This window comes from Anser brachyrhynchus, assembly GCF_964034855.1.
Source record: "Anser brachyrhynchus genome assembly, chromosome: 2".
Lineage (NCBI taxonomy): Eukaryota > Metazoa > Chordata > Aves > Anseriformes > Anatidae > Anser > Anser brachyrhynchus.
Window position 1 is genome coordinate 47,218,137 of NC_137695.1, and position 21,952 is coordinate 47,240,088.

At 41.0% G+C, this 21,952-nt stretch overlaps 1 protein-coding gene across 2 annotated transcripts; it reads right to left on the bottom strand.

Moving 5' to 3' along the window:
• Positions 1 to 518: 518 nt before the first annotated feature.
• Positions 519 to 21,946, bottom strand: EXOSC7 (exosome component 7). Of its 2 annotated transcripts, none has more exons than XM_080583542.1 (8): positions 21,825 to 21,946; positions 19,243 to 19,344; positions 18,462 to 18,556; positions 14,896 to 15,061; positions 10,517 to 10,587; positions 4,712 to 4,835; positions 3,634 to 3,789; positions 519 to 654 (listed from the first exon to the last, which is right to left on the bottom strand). In XM_080583542.1, the coding sequence occupies exons 1-8, from the start codon at positions 21,879 to 21,881 to the stop codon at positions 550 to 552; spliced, it is 876 nt and encodes a 291-aa protein (XP_080439668.1). In that variant the 5' UTR covers positions 21,882 to 21,946; the 3' UTR covers positions 519 to 549. The 2 variants fall into 2 exon arrangements, with proteins under 2 accessions (XP_080439668.1, XP_080439667.1); XM_080583541.1 differs by lacking the exon at positions 21,825 to 21,946 and adding an exon at positions 21,115 to 21,359.
• Positions 21,947 to 21,952: the final 6 nt, after the last annotated feature.

A 21,952-nucleotide genomic window follows, 5' to 3' on the forward strand; every position in this document is an offset into this window, starting at 1 on the left:
TAAAATATGATTTATAAACTTGGGGCCATGTTGTATTTATAGTAAAATCTAACTGCATTTTATCCAAAGAAAAGTAAGATAATTTGAAGGAAGACTTCCAGTAAGTGCTGCTTTCTTCCTCCCATTAAGAAGAATTATCTGGATGATGAACAAAAGTGTTTTAGAGACCCAAAATCTGGCTTGTGCTGTACCAAGGACTCCCCCATATACGTTCTAAAGGACAGCAGCTGGCCCGCAGAAGTGGAACACATGCAAACAGAATTAAGTGAAACCCACACCCATCACTCTTTAAAACAGACTTGAACATTTCTCAGGCAATTCCACCAATTGCTGCTGGTGTGCCTCCTAGGTGCAGGCAGCTACCCATATGGAGAACGATCCATATTTTCTCATTGACATTTAACTACAGCTTTCTTTCAGCTTAGTAACATTTTAAAAGCTTTTAGCTGGAAGAGTGTATGTACTGCAACAAGAAATACCCCTTTTCTATATACAAACTGACACAATTGCACAATCAGTTAAAAACAGCTTTGAGCATTTAATAAAAACTCATCCTAGAAATCCAACTTTCTGCCGTGTGGTCCCCAAACTTTCTTCTTCATCCAAAATCTTCTGAAGGGATATGTGCAATGACTTTCCTACTCTCTTTCCTGTCTGCAAAGTAAAGAAAGCAAAACAAGTCTGAGACATATGCTTATTAACAGGAAGACAACTCTCATGGATCACTTTCTTTTGACAAATATTTTCCCTTTAATGATTAATGTATACCAGCTGGTGTAATAAAAACATGTTTTTAATTAAGAAAAATAATGGTGGTGAAAGTTTCATCTTAATTTGATTAAGTTTTGGAAAAAACTATGCATAAAGGCAGCACTCCAATTCATCAGAGAAGCATTCCACGATCATCAGCACCCGATCCATGCAATGCTGGATCACCCAAGGGTACAAATTAAACTCACATCAGGTACAAGCACACATTCAAATCAGCCAGCACATGCAATACGAAGTGGCATGCTTTCTGCATAACACACTACATGTAGCCAGAGGTTTTGGTCCAGTATTAAAAGCCCCAAATGCACATTAGCTGCATCACCAAAGCAATTTGTGGGCCAGATTCTTCATTATGCTGCACAATTCTGTACTGTCCAAGGGCCCTGAAGGAGTCAGCAGAAGGCTTTCTACGCAGAAATAAACTCCAGCAGTGGAAAACCACCGCGGTTAGCTCTGATAGCAGCCCCCACCCTCCCCACAGGCACAAGTGTACTGCAGAAGCTGCAGGAATGAGGAGCATTGGGCAGTGCTGAAATAAAGATCTTAAAGCAGCAGTGACCATTAGCGTTCTCCTGGGGTTCCTCTAGATGACCTGAAATACCGACCCCATACACAGCTGAACAGAGCCCACCGGTCCCTAAATAGCCAAAGCCAGGCTGTATTAAACTGAGTTTATCAGTTCCTGATCTCTGCAATGAAGCCTACGCCTGCCATACAGCTGAAACACCACAAAGTTCTCTTTCATTTGCTGGTGACAATTCCCAATGCTGTGGGTGTACAAACCTTAAAGTAAGGTACGTTTCTGACTGAAGAACCAGGTGACAGAACATGGTCCGTGATACCAAAGCAAATCTGGGATGAGCTCTGAGGCAGCAAGGTGGCTGTCAATCCTAAACAGTAAGAGTCATGCTAAATAAAAGACAGCACGCAAGAACTGCTGCTGCTCTGCACTGGGACGAAGACCACAGCAGCACTCCGGAGTCCAGAGGGGTGATGTACTTTGCTCACTCTTCTCCTCAAATGTAGGATAACATCACCCACACCTGGTCAAAGTGAACGGGAACTCTGCAAAGCTCTGGTGTTGATAAAACACACAATACTGTGGCCATCCTATACCTGCTTGCCTCCCTTATGGACCATAAACTCAGCAAAAAGCCTAACGCTGACAGCTTCCCAAAACTTCCCCATGCAACTTCCTTCCTAAGAGACATGTCCTAGGCACATCTGTTCTCTACCAGGCAGGGAAAGCTGAACACACCTTCTGACCTGCTGTTAAATCTCACTAGGGACAGGAAGTGTCAAGGAAGGATTATGCAGCTCCTCTGCTGGACATTCCCAGTCCCCTCCTCTTTTTTTTTCCCTTGGCACTCTAATCAGTCTGCTATGTTTGAGTCAGTCTCAAACAAAACAGAACCTCTCACCTCCCAGAAAACATATTTGTTTCTTCTTGTCAGTTTTCTCCCTCACACCCTCCAACTGCTCACCACCCAAGAGAGAACACTTCTTCCAAAGCAAGTGAGAGCACAATTCACCAGGCGTTCAGCATAAGCTTCAACTCCTTCCACCAACACAAAGGGACAAGGAACTCTTAAGTAGAGTAAGACAGTTGGAAGGTTTCCAAACACATCTCCTCAGGTCTTAGGTAAGCACTGGATAGTCTCAAGCATGGCCTGATAGTAGACTATACAATGGAACCACCGAAGTTCATTTCCTAGTTAGGGCTCAACGTAGAGCAAAGTTGGTGATGAATGTTTTCTGCATTTGGACACCAAAAAATGCGTGGGGGCTGGCTTCTACCATGAGCCTGTAGCTGACTTAAACACCCATCTCTCTGTAGCAGCCCTATACCCAAAACTTTAAGTCTTGTGACATTTAGTTAGAATTGGACTCAAAATCCATCCAGGAAGACACATCAGATGTCCATACAAAGTTTGCTTTCTTTAGAATGCCAGATTAAAGATAAACCCTGTGCACATCTACCCAGCCAACAAGGGGGTTAAGTGACCTCCCTGGATGCAAATAAGCAGACCACTGGTACCGCCACGATTAGCACTCTGGACTGACATCACGATGCACTGAACTTCCATCCATATATATTCGGCATGTAATTTCCACTTGAGACCAACTGCTTTCAAACCTGGCTCCAACTTCTGCATTCCTCACTTTCACTTTAGCCATGCTAAAATTAGTTCTGGATCTCTAGGAAACTGAGCCAGTTTTAAGTATTTAATTTTCATTCTGACTCAAAAGTTCAAAACTCATTTCTGTCTGATGCTCAAGGCCAAATCCAGGCATGAGAATTTATATGGGAAGACAGTTTCGAGAAAAGCCTAAAGAAAAGTTTAAAATGGAATTCTCATGTGGATGTGAAAAACACCCTGATAATAGTACTTTCATGGAGTAGGGGCAGATCAAAAACTCAATAAAGGAGCCAAGAAAAAACAACAGTAAAGCAAGAACAGAAGTTTATGACAAAACAAATGAGTTGTGCTAGAAGAGAACACCACGTACCAGCCCTTCAAACTACTACCTCTACTTCTGTGGAGACATTACCATGTTAGAGGTTTGACTCTTTCAGTCTTCAGGGAAAATAATGAGATAGGAAACATCTTACAGCTCTGAGTTACTTGACTGAAACAAATGTGAGTACAATACATTTCAGGGATATTAAAGTTTTAGATGACTTCCACTCATATGAGATTCTGTTTCAAAGGAACTGTCTGTGACCTTCAACAGCTCCCTTATTCACCTAATAAAAGCAACAAGGTCTCTGCTTTTAATGTCCTTACTCTAGCTTCTCATATACTCAAGTTCCAGTTCATCCATTATCATGCAAGATAGTAACCGCTCAAAACTCCTTACCTCCATCATTTCAAAAATGCTCTCAGGATCAAGGCTACCTTTCCCTATTTTCTTCATGCAAGTTAGGGCACCCTTACTGGTCACAGCAATAAGCAGGCTGGCCAAAGAACAGGCTTCTTCCTGAAGGGTAGCATCCACCACATGCCTATATCCAATCTGTAAGTTAATGACAAAACAACATATTAGTTTGCAGTTGTCCAGGTTCTTTATTAAAAAATTTAACTGTACGGGTAGCTCAGTTAGTTGTCTACAGCCTCCCATCCTAATCTCATGTAATCTTTGGTAGAGTTTAGAGACTGAGTTGATAGTACAGTACTTCAACAGCTTCTGACCCCAAATCTCATGTACATACAACAGAAGTGAGATAAGCATGTCTCTACTTCAACTTGTTTTCCTCCCTGACCATCCTTTCACTTATATGAAACTCCTTATTTTCCTTTCACCTCACCTCCAAGGACTGGCTCCCCTACCACCCAGGTGAAAATAATCTTGGTGCTTAGGTGAGGTCCCACTTCAGTGATGGACTTTCTTCTGTTTATGCTACTTGCTTAAAAAATATGTCAAACTTCCCAGTAACCAAGCAAATCACTAACAGATGCTATGGAAAACACATCATCCAGGAAAACAACTGTTAGTTGAGTGCTACATATGGAAAAGAAAAGGAAAAACCCACTTGAAAGGACAGTATTACCCCCATGAAAACAGAATTCTGTCCCCAGCAACAAACTCCAGGCAGACCACTCAACTTTTGAGCCTTGCAACGATGCCCATTTGTTTTAACATATTGGAGTATCTACTGCTCTGGATGTTGAGCAATGAGTAGCTGAAAAATAAAGATTTCTCCTTGCATGATAGTTTACAAGAATGCATTGAAGGGAAATCTCTAAGTTGGAGGTGGAAAAAATGCCTTATTCAGTAAAAGCTTCCCCTTAATCAGAGTAATTCCAAGGATAAACAAATGCATACAGAGTGACCACTTCTGCAGCACAAGTTTTATCTCTAGGGAAAAATAAACAGTGGGTGAAGTTAACAGAAACTGAAGTCTCTAGGAAGAAGGTCAGAAATTTGCCAGGCTTACTTTGCTTAACGTGACAATGCAGGGCACATCATCCACGTTAAGTCGAATACAATCATAAGGGTCATCAGAGAGCTCAATTTCTTTAGAGCCTTCTTCATCCTCCAGAACACGCACTTTGGGTATTCTGCAGAAACAAAAGCGTGTGCAAAATCATTGTCAGAACGGATAATGAGTACAGGCGTCATACAGACTCGACTCCAAGAAGTGCCCTTTCCTCTAAATGAGGCTACATGTTTAGAAAAAAGATCCAAAATGTTATCAGAGTATTAACAACTCACTCACTGAAAAAAAAAAATCTTCAATAAGAAGATATTCAGGATAAGACTCCGTGTATCATTCAAACTATTAGCATTTAATCTAATTTCTACACTAATACATGAGGAGAGATTCAGTGCTGTCTTTTTGAATTTGCACATTTGAATTCTGAACCATTCTTTGCACCATCTGCCTGGCAAAGCAGGAGAGAAATTGCCAAGACTGAACCAGTTCATATTGTGGCACCCAACCTCGCACACAAACGTTAAGTTGTCGGAATTACAGCAATTGCATTGCCTAGGAAAGCCATGACATCAGTAGAAAATATAAGCAGTTCAAGAAAGAATGACATCAGCTAAGGAGAGGTGGGGAAAGGGATGACAGTAAAATCCTCTCTCTTTAGCAGGTTGAGAAGATTGACAAGATCTTCTCATTCTTTAAGAAGCAAGAAGACTCTACTGCTCTAAGGACAAATATACAAAAGCAATGGCCAGGGATAAAATCTCACGTAGGAGTCCTAGAAATGCTTTCTTCTTAATTGTGAATGACAAGATTTCTCACAAAGGAGCTAGATAGGCTCCTTATCAATGGTATACACAAAGTATTTGTTATAGCCATTTAATGGGAGTTTCAGAGTATAATCTAATGCAGCTTTCTTAGCGTAATGAATAAAATCATTTAAAATAACTTAGTAGAAGGTGGTATAGAAGGGCTTGGGTTGGAAAGAACCTTAAAGATCATCTAGTTCCAACCCTCCAAATTCTCAAAAACTTCAGCATCTTCAATATCCTCATTTATCCAGGTGTCCACTAAAATGGAGCACTGACTGAAAGACTTCGCTTTGCTGGCCAGCAAAACCCCCCCACAGCTCAGCTAAACTGCTCCCATTTTTACATACTTGCATGTGAAAACATAAAATATTTCAAGATATCCCTGGAAAGCTAACTTCAGTAGCCATGTGGAACGTAACCGCAGTCTGTTTTTATGTTAGCACTTTTACAGTAGCATTGCTTGTCATGGTTAGACTCCTGAGGTTACATTCTTTAATGCATTCTGTACCAAATCTCTTTTAAAGGAAGAGATAGAGACTGACTTTTTTTCCAGGAAAGCAAAGTGATTTTTGTTGCTCCCTAGACAAATGTTTTAGTTACTCGTGGCTAGGAATCTGAGAGCCAAGTACTTCATAACAGCTCACTCTGCTTTAGTAAGATTTCTTACAAGAATGAACCATGCTAAAACTAAAACTTTCAGTAAGCAGACAACTACGATGTGTACTTTTTCAGGAAATTCAACTCAAAATGCTTTGCAGTTATGTAACAACCCAGTGGAAATGCATCAAAGCCTATTTTCAAACTAAAAATATTCCATTAAAAATTGATGGAATAAAATCACAAGGTGTCTATTCCTTGAGCTACACAGGACAATGGACAACACTGGATATCAGCCTAGACAAGAAGTTTACATGCCAAAACAGTGTTTAAAAAAGAAGGAAGGTCAAAAAAAAAACAGTCTATAAGATTGATTAAGCAATTTTAACTCCATCCTAAAATAGCTACGAAGCCACAGCAATGTCTGGTCTGCAACAAGAAGCCGACAGAATTAATACCTGAAAATCCCTGCAAGGAGCTGTATTGGCCAAGAACAGACAAGACATATAGATGAATTAGAAATACTGCAAAGGCAAAGAGAGCACTGATCAGATGCAAGCATCACAGTAGGAGGAAAAAAAGGGTATACACACTCAAAAACTACGGATCCAAATGGGCATAGAGCGTGTTTGTAACACAAAGAGAATTCCAAGAAAATTTGATATTTCCTCTCCCAGCTTATGAAGATTTATCTTAAGAACTAGCTGTACATGTTTACTTTGTAACTTTTATTCTTCTGTTTTGATTCCTGTAAGTAATCAGCGCAGAAATCTGTACCGCAGGACTTAGTCACATAATGAACAATGCTCTTGTCTGCGTGCTGGAGACCCAGATTTAACAACCGCAAAACCTGTTCTACCCTCGCATGCAGGCATCAGTTCTGCCCCTACCACTCTGCCCAGCAAAAAATAATTTAAAAAAATAGGACATCTACAAGGCTACTGTGTTATAAACTCTGTAGCTTTTGTCATGTGCCTAGTTTTTGTTGCCTCAGTTGCAATGAGGCACATTCCACAAGATTGGGTTTAATGCTGAGTCCTGACATGGTGGATACTTGCACATTTTGCAGTATCTACTTCAATCATGGATAAATCCGGCCTTAAGCACTTTGGAGACACGGTTAAGAATAAAGTTAGTTATCAGCTATCTTTCACACATGATCTTGATTTAGTTTTTAGAACACAATGAACAATGCAAAACTCCAAGGAGTAAATATTCCCCCACGACAGTCATATTGTCATTGTTCCATGCCTGAAGGGGATACAGTGAGTCAGGCTTGACATAAAAAGGATTGAAATCCCATAATTCTTGCACAAAATTCCTGATGTTACTACTATGGATTTACTCAGCCCTAAAGAAAAGTGTGCCATAGCTATTATAAACAAAATAAATGGTTAGGAGCAAGATTTTAAGGATGAAGCTGAGCTTTTCAAATGCCTATCTGAACATCTGAACAAAAAATCTGTGGCTTCAAAGAAGAAAACAGCAGCCTGAGCTTCCTGCTCTTGGTTTTAAGGCTGAAGTCAAAGGCAAACAAAGATCTGAGAACACTTGCAACAAAAACCTGTAAACAGATTATGAAAGGCAAGTAAGACTCAATGAGGGACACGTATGTCTAGCGAAGTTCAAAACACTTAATCTGAAGTGATCTTCGAATTGACATCTTGTCTTACTCAGACATCAATATTTCAAGGAGACTGGGCTGCTACTCTAAACAACCTTTGTATCAATCCAAAGAAAATTCAGTATATATGGAGGGAAAGAGGAAAATAGCAGATAAGGACAACAGCTTTTCACTTTGTATTTCAGCTCTGACTTTCTGAGCTCTGATTAGATGAGATGTACTCGTGTTCCCTGCACAAGTCAATAAACAGGGTTTTCACAGGTCAAAATCAGTACGCCTTGTGTCATATCATATTGTACCACGTTTTGGTCGGATATCCTGCTTCCACAAGACTGAGGATGACTGCCCACAGATTATATGAAGGATACAGTTTCCAGAACAATGAAAACAAAGCAGAATCATCAAAATAATTACACCCTCCACATTGTCCATTTTCTTTTTATTTTTTGTTATTTTTATACAATGTTCTCTCTTTACTCAAAACTAGAACTCTAGTTGAAATAAGAAAAAAGGCCATTATGCTGCAAATAAAGTATGCATCTTGGATCTGCAGAACAACCCACATGGGAGCAACTGTTTTAACTACACAACTTTCTCATCCTGGCAGCCCCCACACGGAGACATAGGCGTTTCTTCCCTTTAGTGTACTGTCAAGTCTTTGTGAGCTATTGCATTTGCGACAGTATTTCTTAATGCTGCAAAAACAATCTACAGTTAAAAGGTACCACTGAGAGCTTGATTAAGATGGGAAATTTCTCAGCCACGTATACAAGTCGCAGTCTCAGATGGGCTCTCCCCTCCTCCCAACTTTAAAGTGTGTATAACGTGATACATTGCCTCCGTCTTCAAAAGCTTAATTTCTTCTTCTTGTGGGTACTTTTCCAGTTCTAGTACTGTGCACTGGTTCCCTGATGAATAAACAAGAACTATGCCACTGACTTCAGCAGATCTCTGATTTACAGAGAAAACAATTTGAGATTTACTTTAAAGCATTTGTGCCTGTAAGACTCAAATTTTTGCACCTCTTCCAGCTTTTTTTTTTTTTGCTATGTAAGATTTTTTAAGCAAAGCCATTCACTAGTTTCTTTCTCCAGAGTGGTACAAAACTCTATATTCCCTTTCATCTATAGATAATGAAGATAAAAATTAGAAAAATATTTAATATTATCAAACGCATTCAAAAAGCATTTGTATCAATGATTCTACTAGATTTTATTTTTCCATTCTTTGAACTAAAATGCATGGGTGTCCTGGTTTCAGCTAGGATAGAGTTAATTTTCCTCCTAGTAGCTGGTATGGTGCCATGTTTTGGATTTAGGATGACAATAATGTTGATAACAAACTTATGTTTTAGTTGTTGCAGAGCAGTGCTTACAGTAAGCCCAGGACATTTCAGCTTCTTGTGCTGCCCTGCCAGTGAGGGGTCGGGGGGTGCACAAAAAGCTGAGAGGGGACAGACCCAGGACAGCTGGCCCAAACTGGCCAAAGGGGGATTCCATACCTTGTGGTGTCATGCTGAACAATTAATATGGGGTGGCTGGCCAGGGTGGGAGGGACTGCTGCTCAGGGACAGGCAGCAGTCAGCACCGGGTGGTGAGCAATTGCATTGTGCATCACCTACTTTGTGCATATTATTATTATTACCATTATTATTTCTCTTCCTTTTCTATCCTATTAAACTGTCTTTATCTCAACCCGCAAGCTTTTACTTTTTTTCCCCCGCAATTGTCTCCCCACTATGTGTGTGTGTGAGCAAACAGCTGCATGGTGCTGAGCAGCCTGCCACAACAGTGACACCCAACATGAGATTTGAAAGGGTTGAGATAATGACAGATCTGACTATAGCATGTTAAAACAAAATTGTTATAAGCATTAGATCAGTTTAATCACAATGTTGCTAATCACAATGCTGATTTTTTCGATCTCCAGTCTGCTGTGCCTGTTTTCTGAACTGTGCTATCTAGCACATCGCTTACTGTGCGTGTTCCCCGTCGTGCTGTTTATCATTTCTGGGGGCTGGTTTAAGGTTATTATTTTGCTGTACTGTGTAACACTGGCGTATGATATGATAAAATGAGACTAATTTGGTATTTGTACAGAGCATTGCCGTCACCTCCATCCTTCAAAAACCGTATCTCAGAAACTATTAATAATTACACCTTTTACCTTTTCTTCTCCAGAAGCCAATCAGGGGCGGGGGAGAAAGGGGATACTTTTCCCCACTTCTTCACACTCCCTTTCTTCTTCACCTTCCCCTTCTCCTCCAGCCTAGTTACCATAGCTCTCTAGTTACCACAGGTCGTCAAAACTTTGAATATCATTGGGACGTTCAAACCAGCACATTCCTATTGTTACGTCTCCTGAATGCGTTTCAGGTTTTGTTTAAAGGTTAAACAACTAATTAAGAATGCCATCCAGATATCTGGATGTCAGCAAGTACTTCGTATTTTAAACTCACATGACATCAACACAAAGGCCTCCAACTACTTGCAACAAAACCATACGGTCAATACATTTTTCTTCTGGATCTGGCTACAGAACAAGAGTTACATTGAGAGCCCCTTTGTGCGTATAATGCAACTCAACACTGGATTATTAGAAATGTGTAAAGACATTAGTTCACGTTACATGCTTGCAAACAGACCACCTTTTATCCAAATTTAAGTTGCCTTACATTTTTCTTACTCAAATATATTAAGCATAAAGATGCCTAGCTCACAGAAAGAATTTCTCTTCCCACACCACTTCCACTCACATGAAAGAAGAGCTGTGCTTTACCTTGTGTTAAAGAGAGCTGCCTTCACCGCAATAGAGATTGCATCAAAGAGGTTCCCACCACACTCCAATAACTGGGGAGGAAAAGAAGAATCTCTTTAAAAGGTACTAAACTAATTTTTCTTTAACTCAAGTCTTTATTTTACTTAAACTTACCTGAAAAAGCACAAAATTAAGAACAATAGGTTAAAAACTTGTCTTTAAAGCCTATCTATGAAAAATAAACTCCAAATACAAAACTAAGATTTCAGTTGACTGTATTATGCATGAAAAATAGAAGAGCTAAAGCACTTCATAATAAAATTAATAACATCTAGTAATAGAAGCTGAAATGAAATCGCTGTTCTTACTCTTCTCATGTTAAATCTCTGAACTAGACTACGAACAGAATATTTCTGATAATACTCAGCACATTTGTTCTTTCATGTTAAAACAAGACAAACCACCTTCTATACTTTATTTCAATGGGGAATCTTTTTAAAATAGTTTTCAAACAAGCAATGCCAATTCTCACCCAGAACACTGTATGAAATTATATAATAAAGTTATAAAGGAAGCTAATTACACAAAGCATAGTTTCAAAGGTACATCTTGATTTATTCTCTATTCTTTATGGAAAAGGAGTCATCTACGAGTTTCTCTTGTAGATGAAAAAGATTTAAGGAAATCCTGATTTCAAAGTCTACTTGTTGATAATACTATCACTTGAATCAAAGCCTACGGAGGGAACCTAGCTTAGTTTCTTCCCATTGAGATCAGGAGAACAACCAAATAGAAGATCAGCACTGCACACAATATAAAAAGGCAGGACTCCCGTAACCACTACTCCTCACAGGCTGACAGACAACTCAGAGATGTATTTGGTGACAGCCTAGTGATAGTTCTCTGACAAGCGCCATCCTGAGCTTGTCCTCAGCCAGCACTATTCTACGAACACACACATCCCCAGCAAGCACTGGAAACCACACCGATAAGAACATACGTATGCTTCTCCGTTACATCCATCTATGCTGGACAATGAGAGCAAAACAAGTTTTACAACACTGATTGTATTGATTGTTCCTCAAAATTTATTTAAGAAGGAGATAAACTCCCACGCTAGGAACAAATCATTAATCAGATATTCTAGAAAGACAGCTTATTTTTATGAAGACAAACTGAATTGTGTAAAAGGAATGACAAAAGTTGGGAGAGAAAGCTAATACAAAGGTGATCAAATTATTTCTTTCCAAACAGCTGCTGGATACAGAGAGGTTAACTTGCCACTTTCAGTCATTATTGGATTTTACTGGATAACACAATAAGCTCACAATACCTTTGTTATTAAAACACAATAATGGGATGTGCCTGTACTGTTGCCAGGGTTATGTTCAGGCTGCTTTTCTAAAGCCTTATCTATATTACAGTGGCACCTACAGGCTAGGAACAAAGTCTGTATCGAGCACAGTACAACAATTCCTCCAAATATAAACGAAGGCTGAAGCATATTGTGCAGAGATTCCCCCGCACCCACTCCATTTTTACTTTTCAGGGGTTTCGTTTGTTTTGTTTTTAAAGGATTGAAGAAAGTCTGCTCAACTGTGAGTTTTTGGAACAGATTTATAAGTTGTTGGCTTTCTTTCCTCCTAACAGGGCTGAGGCAAGGTGGGGATAGAAAAGATGAAGGAATCCTCTGAAGGATGCTCAGCAGTGAACCAGCAGAATTTCAACAGAACCTAATGCACCCTCCCTAACACCCAAACACACAATGTAGCGCGATGAGGTAGGGAATGAAAAGAGATCGCACAACTTCAGTTCTCCTTGCTCAGTACGGCAGGCTGCTGGTGCAAACTATGTGAAGGACGCTATGCACGTACCAAAAACAACCCCCTAAAAAACTCCTAAAAGCTTATTTCAGATATCAGTAACTTGGAAGGGGAGAAAAAAAAGACAGAAAGAGAGGGTGAGAACAGGCTATAGCTTTGCAGTACGGTGTAACTCACACTTCCAAAGAGTAGCTCATGAATGCAAACATCTACTGTTATTAAGAATGCGTGTATTTTGAAAGGTCAAAGTACATTTTATTGACCTTTAATTCACGTGTGTGCAGAATGGTGGTGGTGGGCAATCAGTCTGCATCTTCACAGTGTGTCTGGTTGAAGTTTCCTTTTTCCCGTCTGACTATACACAATTGTAGCTCTTCTCAACTACACTGACCACCAGAAAAATCAAATATGAGAGATGTTTTCAATCTACAAGCCGCATGGCTGTGCAAAATATCACTATTTTCTCTTTTGAGCTTGCATATCTCAAATTTTATTTACACACAGGAGCTCAATATAGATGCTTTGATCAATGTGTGCATGGCTAAATCGCATAGCAATGGAGTACCTCCAGCTTCGTAACTCTTTTTAGGGGTTCTTGTCTGTCAGAATAAGAGGCTTGGAAACAAGAACTTTTCCATCTGTCCACAAGGTACCAGTATTTTGAATCTTAAGACAGATTTATGACTTATTTTTCCTCCTACTTAGCTATGTAACACAAACACTTCCATGAATTCTGAAGTACAACATTATGCAAAGGACTCTCAATGGTCAGTTATTAGATATAGAACCTGCCTCCCTCAAAAGATGAATACTAAGACAAAATATTTTATATTAGCACAAGTCTCACACTTCTACCATCAAAATAGAGCTCTAGAGCAATCACTCAGCAAGAAGAGCTTCATGAAAACCTGTAGGTATCAAGCGCCTACATCAAGTATAAACTATCACAAATGTGATATGTACATCTTCTACTTGGAAAAGGAATTAGTACAAATACCTCACAAATGTTAAAATACAGATGCTGGGGGCAAGGGGGGGAAATGGAAGAGTTCTGTTAAAAGTATCTGTTTTATCTAACACAGCAGCTCTTCAATTGCTCTCATAAAAAAATCTGCAGGTGACATCATCAACTTTTGAGTCCTAGTTATGAACCTACAACAGATTCTTTGCTGATACTGTAAACACAGCTAAACAAAACATAACGCCTACCATAGGCCTCGCTGTTCTGATACAACTAGTAGCGTGTAAACACCAGGGCTATTTTCCTCTGTAGCTGTGGACAATCAACAGATTTGTCCAGGACAAATCAGATAACGACCAGTTATATTTCACACAACAGTTACACAGAACTTTATCTGCAGCAGTCAGCTTTATTAGAAGTCCTTGTTTATGCTGCAGAAACGGTATGTTGCTTAAATGAGCACTGCATTTAATATTCTGTACCTCTGCTTGTAATAACCTAGCAACTCAAGGTCACGGTGTGATTTCTCAGAACTAGCACTTCATCCTCTATAAACTGTGCCAAGCTCCAATAAGCTGGTGACTAGGATTGTTAACGCACTCAGCAGTGGTACATATCTGATCATGCTGTATTTGGACTGTCACGTCAAGTACCATGCCTATTGTAACTAGGCTAACGTATTGCTCTTTAAAAACTTAAGGGACTCATTTTTACATTTAAGTCTCAGTCTACATGTTCCTGTTTTGTTTAATAAAACCGTGGGTTTTTTTGTTTTGTTTTGTTTTTTTTTGTTTTGTTTTGTTTTTCTTTGGCAATGCAGCTTAACATTTAGTAAATCATTTCATAGACATTGATTCCAGTGAGTAATATCTCTCAACATGTTTTCAGTTACACATTTGACAAATGGAAACTCAATTTTGGACCAGTAAGAGTTGGAAACAGAGCTCAGAAGAGTCTGACTTACAGACTTCTATTAAATTCCCATGACAGAGCACTGTAAATACAGCATTGTTTGGAAACTGAGCTGCTGCATGCACAAGATTTACATGCACAAAATTCAGTTTCCATTTTTTAATAGGCACAAATATTCAGTTTCTCTTCTACATTCAATACATGTATACAACTTCCATCAAATATTGCCTAGGCCAAATGTAACTTTTGCTAGAAAAGTTTCTGCATTACTTCACTGACTTAGTACTGATTATGGCACAAAGAAGTAGACAGTAGGGAAAGTTATGTTAGGGCTAAAATACATCCATGCTCAATTACGTTTGTTTGAATGATACACTCACTTGGAAAAAAAGTTCAGCTGTCTTGAGCTGCAATTTCCTTGTGCGTGTAAGATTACTGATTTTTATGGGAGACAGATTTGGAGTATTCAGTGCTTTATTAGCTCTGCAGTGGAGCAGCACCACCCAGAGAGTAGAAAAAGAGTAAGCAAGAAGTAGTGATTAACTATGATACGTAGATTCACAAGAAAATGGCCATCCATGCTGTGAAGCATGATGTCACATTATGAGAAGCATTTTTATATGAAAATACACATGGCTATGCTCAGTCACCCAGTGCCTTGAAAACCTCCTAGAATTCTTAATAATTTTCGTTTCCTTACTTACCAATACATCAACATAGAGAACCCAGCAGTGCTCTCTAGGATTAATACAAAGAGATTTCAGGTCTACACTCCCTTCACTGCTAAATATTCTGTAGAGTGTATTTGCTATCTCTGTGCCAAGTTCTTCTCCTCCCCGGCCTTCAAATTCAGGAGTAGCATTTGCAGAACTAGATAAAGAAAGGAGAAAAAAAAATACTTTCACTTCTGAAGCTGCCAATATCCAAAGCACATTTCTTAAACATAAAGTACTAGAAACATCCCCATGGATTTATTTGTACAAGAATAAGCACATCATCTGTGAAGAAATTATTCCCATTTTGCATAAGAAAATGTTTTAATGCAGATAATATACCTATATTTTGTTACTAAGTGATACTAATTAAATTCCACTACTATCTTCAGTTCCTAAGACAATATTAAAGCTGGTGAATTCTCCCTGGGACTAGTTCTTTAGTATTCTCATCTTCTATCACCTCAATCCTTTCAAGAAAAAGAAGTGAGAGAAAATTGTACTAAGTTCAGAATGGCTAAACAAGGCAGCCTGTTAGAGATGAATGTGAAATTAATAAGGTAAGAAGGTAATTAATAAGGTAAGAAGAGAAAGATGTGACGCTAAGACAAGTAGAATATGCAGAATTGACATGGCTGCCTGGCCTTAATTGGTAATTTCTTTTGGTGAGCGTACTCTCTGCTACCAAGGCACTTACAGACAGCAGCTCATTATTTTCAGCAACTGCTGCTTTTGGATAGGAACAACCAAAGAGCATTTTTTCCAAAAGGGAACACAACAAAAAAGCGTGTGGTCTTCATTTCCCCAATTCTAACATAGGAAATTCTGATTATGAGGTCATGCAATAAGTGCTTGGGTGCTGGGACCTTGTTCACAGCCAACTGGAAAACAACAACTGCATGAAGCTCCAAATCACAATGAAATAGAGAAGAAATGCCCAGAGATGAGCACACAGCAAAATAAACGAATATTCTGAACCTAACCCCCTACTGTAGAAAGAGGGCAAGAGCATTTTCAAGAAGTAGACCTGTGGCAAACGTGGCAGATCTAGTTTTTAAATAAACTAATCAGATCTCCCCCAACTCATTTCTCTTTACAGAACATGGGAAGGGAGGGGATCCCATAGGAGTAGTTTGACGATACGTTCAAAATCTGTTAAAGCAAAACCTTGAACCCTACTTGGCTGGGCACCTCTCAGTGCCAATTTCTCATGTACGTTTTGTATTGCCACGATGATAAAAATCCCCAGCTTTCTTCCAACACCAATGCCACAGGAACGTGAACATACAGCAGAAAATACGCTCTTGGAACAGAATCACTTCACCTTTAAAAAAAAACAAACAACTAAAGACCCACATTATCTACTTATGACTTTGAACATCAAGTGAGCTGTGTCAACAAGACTGCAGAGCCTGTAAGGAAAATCCTTGCCATACGGTAATTCTCCCAACTTGTTCTTTTGCAGAACTGACGATAATTCAGAATGCCCCAAAGAGCTACTGGATTTTATAGGAGTTATTTGCCATTTCTATAAACAGACAGCACTATACACACTGAAAAGGTAAATATTACTGCCAATCAAGCACCGACCTATGCTTCCAGACCACATTTACCACATGAGTAAGCACTTAAAGCCTGACACTATTATTTGCAGTTGCATTAATATTAGACACTGATTTTAGCAGATAGGGCCCTATCTAAGTATAACTAATTCTGGGAATATAGCCAAGTCAGGCCTTTAGGCTGTACTAAAGGAGCACTTATTCACAGAATCTGTTTTTTGCAGGGTAACTAGACCACTCGGTTTAATCTGTTCTGTTTAAAGTACGGTTATGCAAGCATTATGCTTCCTATGATAAATTGAAAAAAAGTTATACAAACCTCAATCTATAGCTCATTATTTTTAAGCACCAAATTCCATCAAATGCTGTAGCTTTTAACTATGAATGGCTACTTTCTTTGACAGTGAGTAAGAAGAACACAGGATCTAACTGGAAAATAATTGCAGGTTTGACTGCATCTTAATTCCAACACTATTTTTAACACTCCAATTCCTTACAATCAAAGTGAAATAAAGAAATAATGTTGGCTGGGTACTAATACAATAACTATTTGGTAAACACTGCCACCCAACGATCACAGAATACTGCAGTAATTTTCACTGGGTAAAATTTGAAAGAGGATTGCCAAGCACTCAAATAAATGAAAAAGCCAAAAAGCTTGTTTTATGAAACACAGAAAGAACTTAGTAGTGGCCATGGTGAGCAGAGAGCACACAAAACTACAGAACATAGTTTTGATGACTTTCAAAATTATTTCTGTGTCACATCACACAGCAATCAAGAATCTTCTCAAAGCACAAACATGCTTCTGCCACGGATACCTGCTTTCAAAATCTCTTGCTGTTACCAGCAAAAATGTTTCATTCACAGTAAATACTTCTCTTGTTTTTCAATAGAAAATAAATACTTGCTGCTCAAGCCCTCGATAAACTGTCATCTACAACATAAGTAATTTTAAAAGAGAGAAAACGATTAAACAAAAGACCATCTCTGAGGCCAAACCAGATATATAGGTTGTAACAACATGTGCTGTCTGCACTTTACAATTGCTCAAAGACTGGCTTAAAATCAAATTGGTTTTCAACTCCCAGTTGAGTTTAACACAAAATACGTAGTTAGCATACAGAGACAGATTTCCATTGCACTGAAAACAAAAGATTAACTGGATTTTCCACAGTAAGCTCACAGCTTCCTTCCTGGTCTACAAAGACTTCATTGCAGAGAGGATATTCTTCACTTAGAGCTGTATTTACTTTATTAGTTTAAACACCACAAAAGCCAAGTAGAACACCTAAGAACTTCGCTACACAACGTGGCGTATCAAATTGTGCTCAGTTACTACCACCCAGTGGCAGCCTGGAAAAGCATCAGAGTACCGAGGGCATCTCATTTCCCTATAGGGGGAACAAGCTGCTCTCACTTCACATTTTGTCTTGTGGATCTTCCTTGAAGCTAGAAGTCACCTTTCCCTCCTAGCACAAGCATGGGGGCAGTGACTACCCTTCTCTAAAATTTAGGCTTTTGGTCTATGTTCTTAAAGAAAGTGAGGACTGCATATTTCTAGAACTGACAAGATCCATTAATATTGCTACGCATCTCCCTCCCAACCCCATCCTTGGAATACTTCATTTCTGAAAAATATTTTCTATATTCAAACACTGTAACAAAAAAAGGCAACTGACATTATAATCATGAAGTAATGTTAAACAGACGTAACCGAACTATTATTCTTTCCCAGCTGTAGTGATGCTGTGCAATTTGGGATTTTTTATTTAACGTGGTTAACTCCTACTGTTTTGCTTATTTTGGTTTTGCAGAACGAGCAGAAAGTTTCTAAACATTCACCATTGTTAAAACAGTGAAATAAATTGTTAGAATTATTCAGACCCTAGCAGCAGGTTAGCGCAATGAAGGTATAAATTTCAGAAGAATGTTATTTGGAATAAACGACTAATGAGATTTTAGGTCTATTACCTTTTCTTCTAGTATACTAACCAGTCAACGAAGAATTCCAGATAACCTTCATCTGGTTTCTCCAGCTTTGGTGTCCCCATTTCGGCTTTTACGCCTACCAAGATATCAGTGTGTCCCTGTTAAAACAGAAATGTATCACACACAACTAGAACCATATTCACAAGACTGTGTAATTTAGATGCCTACAGCAAGCTGACATTTCCACCTAGAAAGATTAGCGACAATATCTATCACAGCAAACTTGAAATCAGGTTAGTGTTTTTTTTCTTTTTTTAAAGGAAAGACTTTAGAAGAAGAACATTATGCCTAGGTAACTTCTTCACACATTTACCATATGTATCAGCTTTCTCTACATTTAGAAGACACTCATATCCAAGACTTGTTATCATTCTCGTTCTGGAAACAGCTACATCTGCAGAACCTTTATAATACTTCAAAAAATCTATTTATTTTCTTTACATCAACAGATGCCAGAAATAGCTTTGCTTCGCTGTAAAGGCACAGAACTGTGACTTTTTCACAGAAAGTCACTTTCCTGTGACCACAACAGTGGTTCCGTTTTTCCAAAATTAAATAGCAGATTAGTTCAGATTGAAGGCCTTCCAAGTATTCCACAAGAAATCTAGCTCCAGTGGGTTAAGCTGGCCTGAATGACTTATATATCCTGTCGTTATTTCCCTAACCCACCGTTGTTGTTGTACATGTGACACACACAGACACATCTACAGACTGCAACGGCTTATCTTAAGAGAAGTCCAATAAGCGAGCAGTTTCATCAGCAGCGTACAAGAAATTCACCTACCAGCTTCACTCTCGCAGACCCACTTGTGTTTGACACAACATCTGTTTCTACTTCTGCACACCTGTAATCTTCGCAGCCACGGCCATCTACACGCAGGTCCTCCTAAGTATGACAACCAATGCGTTTTGCTTAGGGGAAGCACCAATGCAAAGTGAAAATAAGAATTTGTGATTTTACAGTTTCCTTTTCCCATGCCAGCCACAGCAGTGGAGATGAATATAAAATCAATGGCTCCTAGTTTCATCACCAACTTCCGCGTACAAGTGTAAGGGAACCAGCTGCACTTCTCCGTTCACCTCTCATCTGTCTAGAGCTTGCAACAAGCGCTCTGTGTGCAGACCTCAACTCTTGCACTACGTCCCTCTGGTTTCAACAGAAAGTGTCGAGGTCTTGGCTTTAAAAGGTACATTACCTAACACAACACAGGTCTTCATTGCAATGCCCGAATTTTCTACCTTTTAGGTATGTAATTAGGACCCAGCAGACAAAAATGCCCACCAGCCTTCAAAATGTTTTTGTCTGTTTGCATTTCAAACACACATTGATTTGCATTCCTCAGATGCTACAAAGCTCGTCCCCATAAAAGCACAGTTTTCTTCACTGTAAAATACAGAATCACAGAATGGCCGACACTGGAAGGGAGCCCTGAATATCACCCAGCCCAACGCCCCTGCCGAGCAGGGTCACCTAGAGCACGCTGTGCAGGGTGGCGTCCAGGCAGGTTTTGAATATCTCCAGAGGAGACTCCACAACCTCTCTGGGCAACCTGTGCCAGTGCTCTGTCGCCCTCACAGTAGAGAAGTGCCCTCTTGTATCCAGTCGGCACCTCCTGTGCTTCAGTTGGTGCCCGCTGCCTCTCGTCCTGTCGCTGGGCACAACTGAAGAGAGACCGGCTCCATCCTCTCGGCACTCTCCCCTCAGATATTTATATGCATTGATGAGGTCTCCCCTCAGTCTTCTCTTCTCCAGGCTAAACAGGCCCAGCTCTCTCAACCTGTCCTCAAATGACAGGTGCTCCAGTCCTCTCATCATCTTCGTAGCCCTCCTCTGGACTCACACCAGTAGTTCTATGTCCCTCTTGTACTGGAGAGCCCAGAACTGGATATAAGACTCCAGGTGTGGCCTCACCAGGGCTGAGTAGAGGGGGAGGATCACTTCCCTTGACCTGCTGGCAGCACTCTCCTGAATGCACCCCAGGATACTGTTGGGCTTCTTGGCCACCAGGGCACATTGCTGCCTCGTGGTCAGCCTGCTGTCCACCAGGACTCCCAGGTCCCTTTCTGCAGAGCTGCTCTCCTGCATGTTAGCCCAGCCTGTACTGGTGCTTGCGGTTATTCCTCCTGAGGTGCAGGACCCTGCAGCTGCCCTTGTTGAACCTCATGAGGTTCCTCTCAGCCCAGCCCTCCAGCCTGTCGAGATCCCTCTGAATGGCAGCACATGGTATCAGCCACTCCTCTGAGCTTTGTGTCATCAGCAAAACTGGTGAGGGTGCACTCCACTCCACTGTCCAGGTAGTGGTAAGAATAAGCTGAACAAGACTGGACTGACCCTTGGGAGACACCGCTAGCTACAGGCCTCCAACAATGCTAGCTGCAGGCCTCCAACTAGACTCCGCACCCACCACTAAGCACAACCCTCTGAGCTCTGCCGTTCAGCCAGTTATCAATGCCCTTCACTGTCCACTCATCTGGGCCACACTTCCCAAGCTTGTCTATGAGGATGTTATGGAAGACAGTGTTAAAAGCCTTGCTGAAGTCAAGATAGACCACATCCACTGCTCTCCCCTCATCTACCCAGCTAGTCATCTCATCATAGAAGGATATCAGACTGGTTAAGGCCCTTAGTGAATCCATGCTGACTATTCCTGATCACCTTCTTATCCTCCACAAGCCTGGAAATGACCTCCAGGATGAGCTGCTCCATCCCCTTTCCACGGATGAGGCTGACTGGCCTGTAGTTGCCTGGGTTCCCCTTCTTGCCCTTTTTGAAGACTAGCATGACACTGGCTTTCTTCCAGTCCCTTCAGGCACTTCTCCTGCTCTCCACGACCTACAGTTTATCTGGTTTGCAGAAAGCAGAGTCCTCTCTGTCTGTCCTTCACTATTCCTCTCCAAACTAAAAAAGGGGAGATCTAGATTAGATGCTCAGAAGAGATTCTTTGCCATGAGGGCGGTGAGGCACTGGAACAGGTTGCCCACAGAAGCCCTGTCCCTGGAAGCGTTCAAGGCCGGGCTGAATGGGGCCTGGGCAACCTGGTCCGGCGGGAGGTGTCCCTGCCATGGCAGGGGGTTGGCATCAGATGACCTTAGAGGTCCCTTCCAGCCCACCACACCAGGCTGCCCAAAGCCCCACCCGGCCTGGCCTTGAGCAGGGATGGGGCACCCACAGCTCCCTCGGGCAGCCCGTGCCGGCGCCCCGCCGCCCTCCGGGCGAAGCCTTCCTCCCGAACGCCTCGGTTCTACGCCTCAGCGCTTGGGATTACCCGCGTCCCCTCTGCCCAGCAGGGCACCTCCCGGCGGCCCGACTCCCTCCGCGAGGTCAGCCCGGCCCCCGGCGCCCGGGAGACCCCCGCGGGGCGGTACCTGCACGCCGTGCACGATGTACAGCTTCTCCGCCTCGCTCAGCCGCACCGCCGCCATCGTTCCCCGCCCCCTCCCGCCACCACCCCGCCGCTTCCGCTTCCGCCCCCCGCGCGGAGTGACCCCCCCCC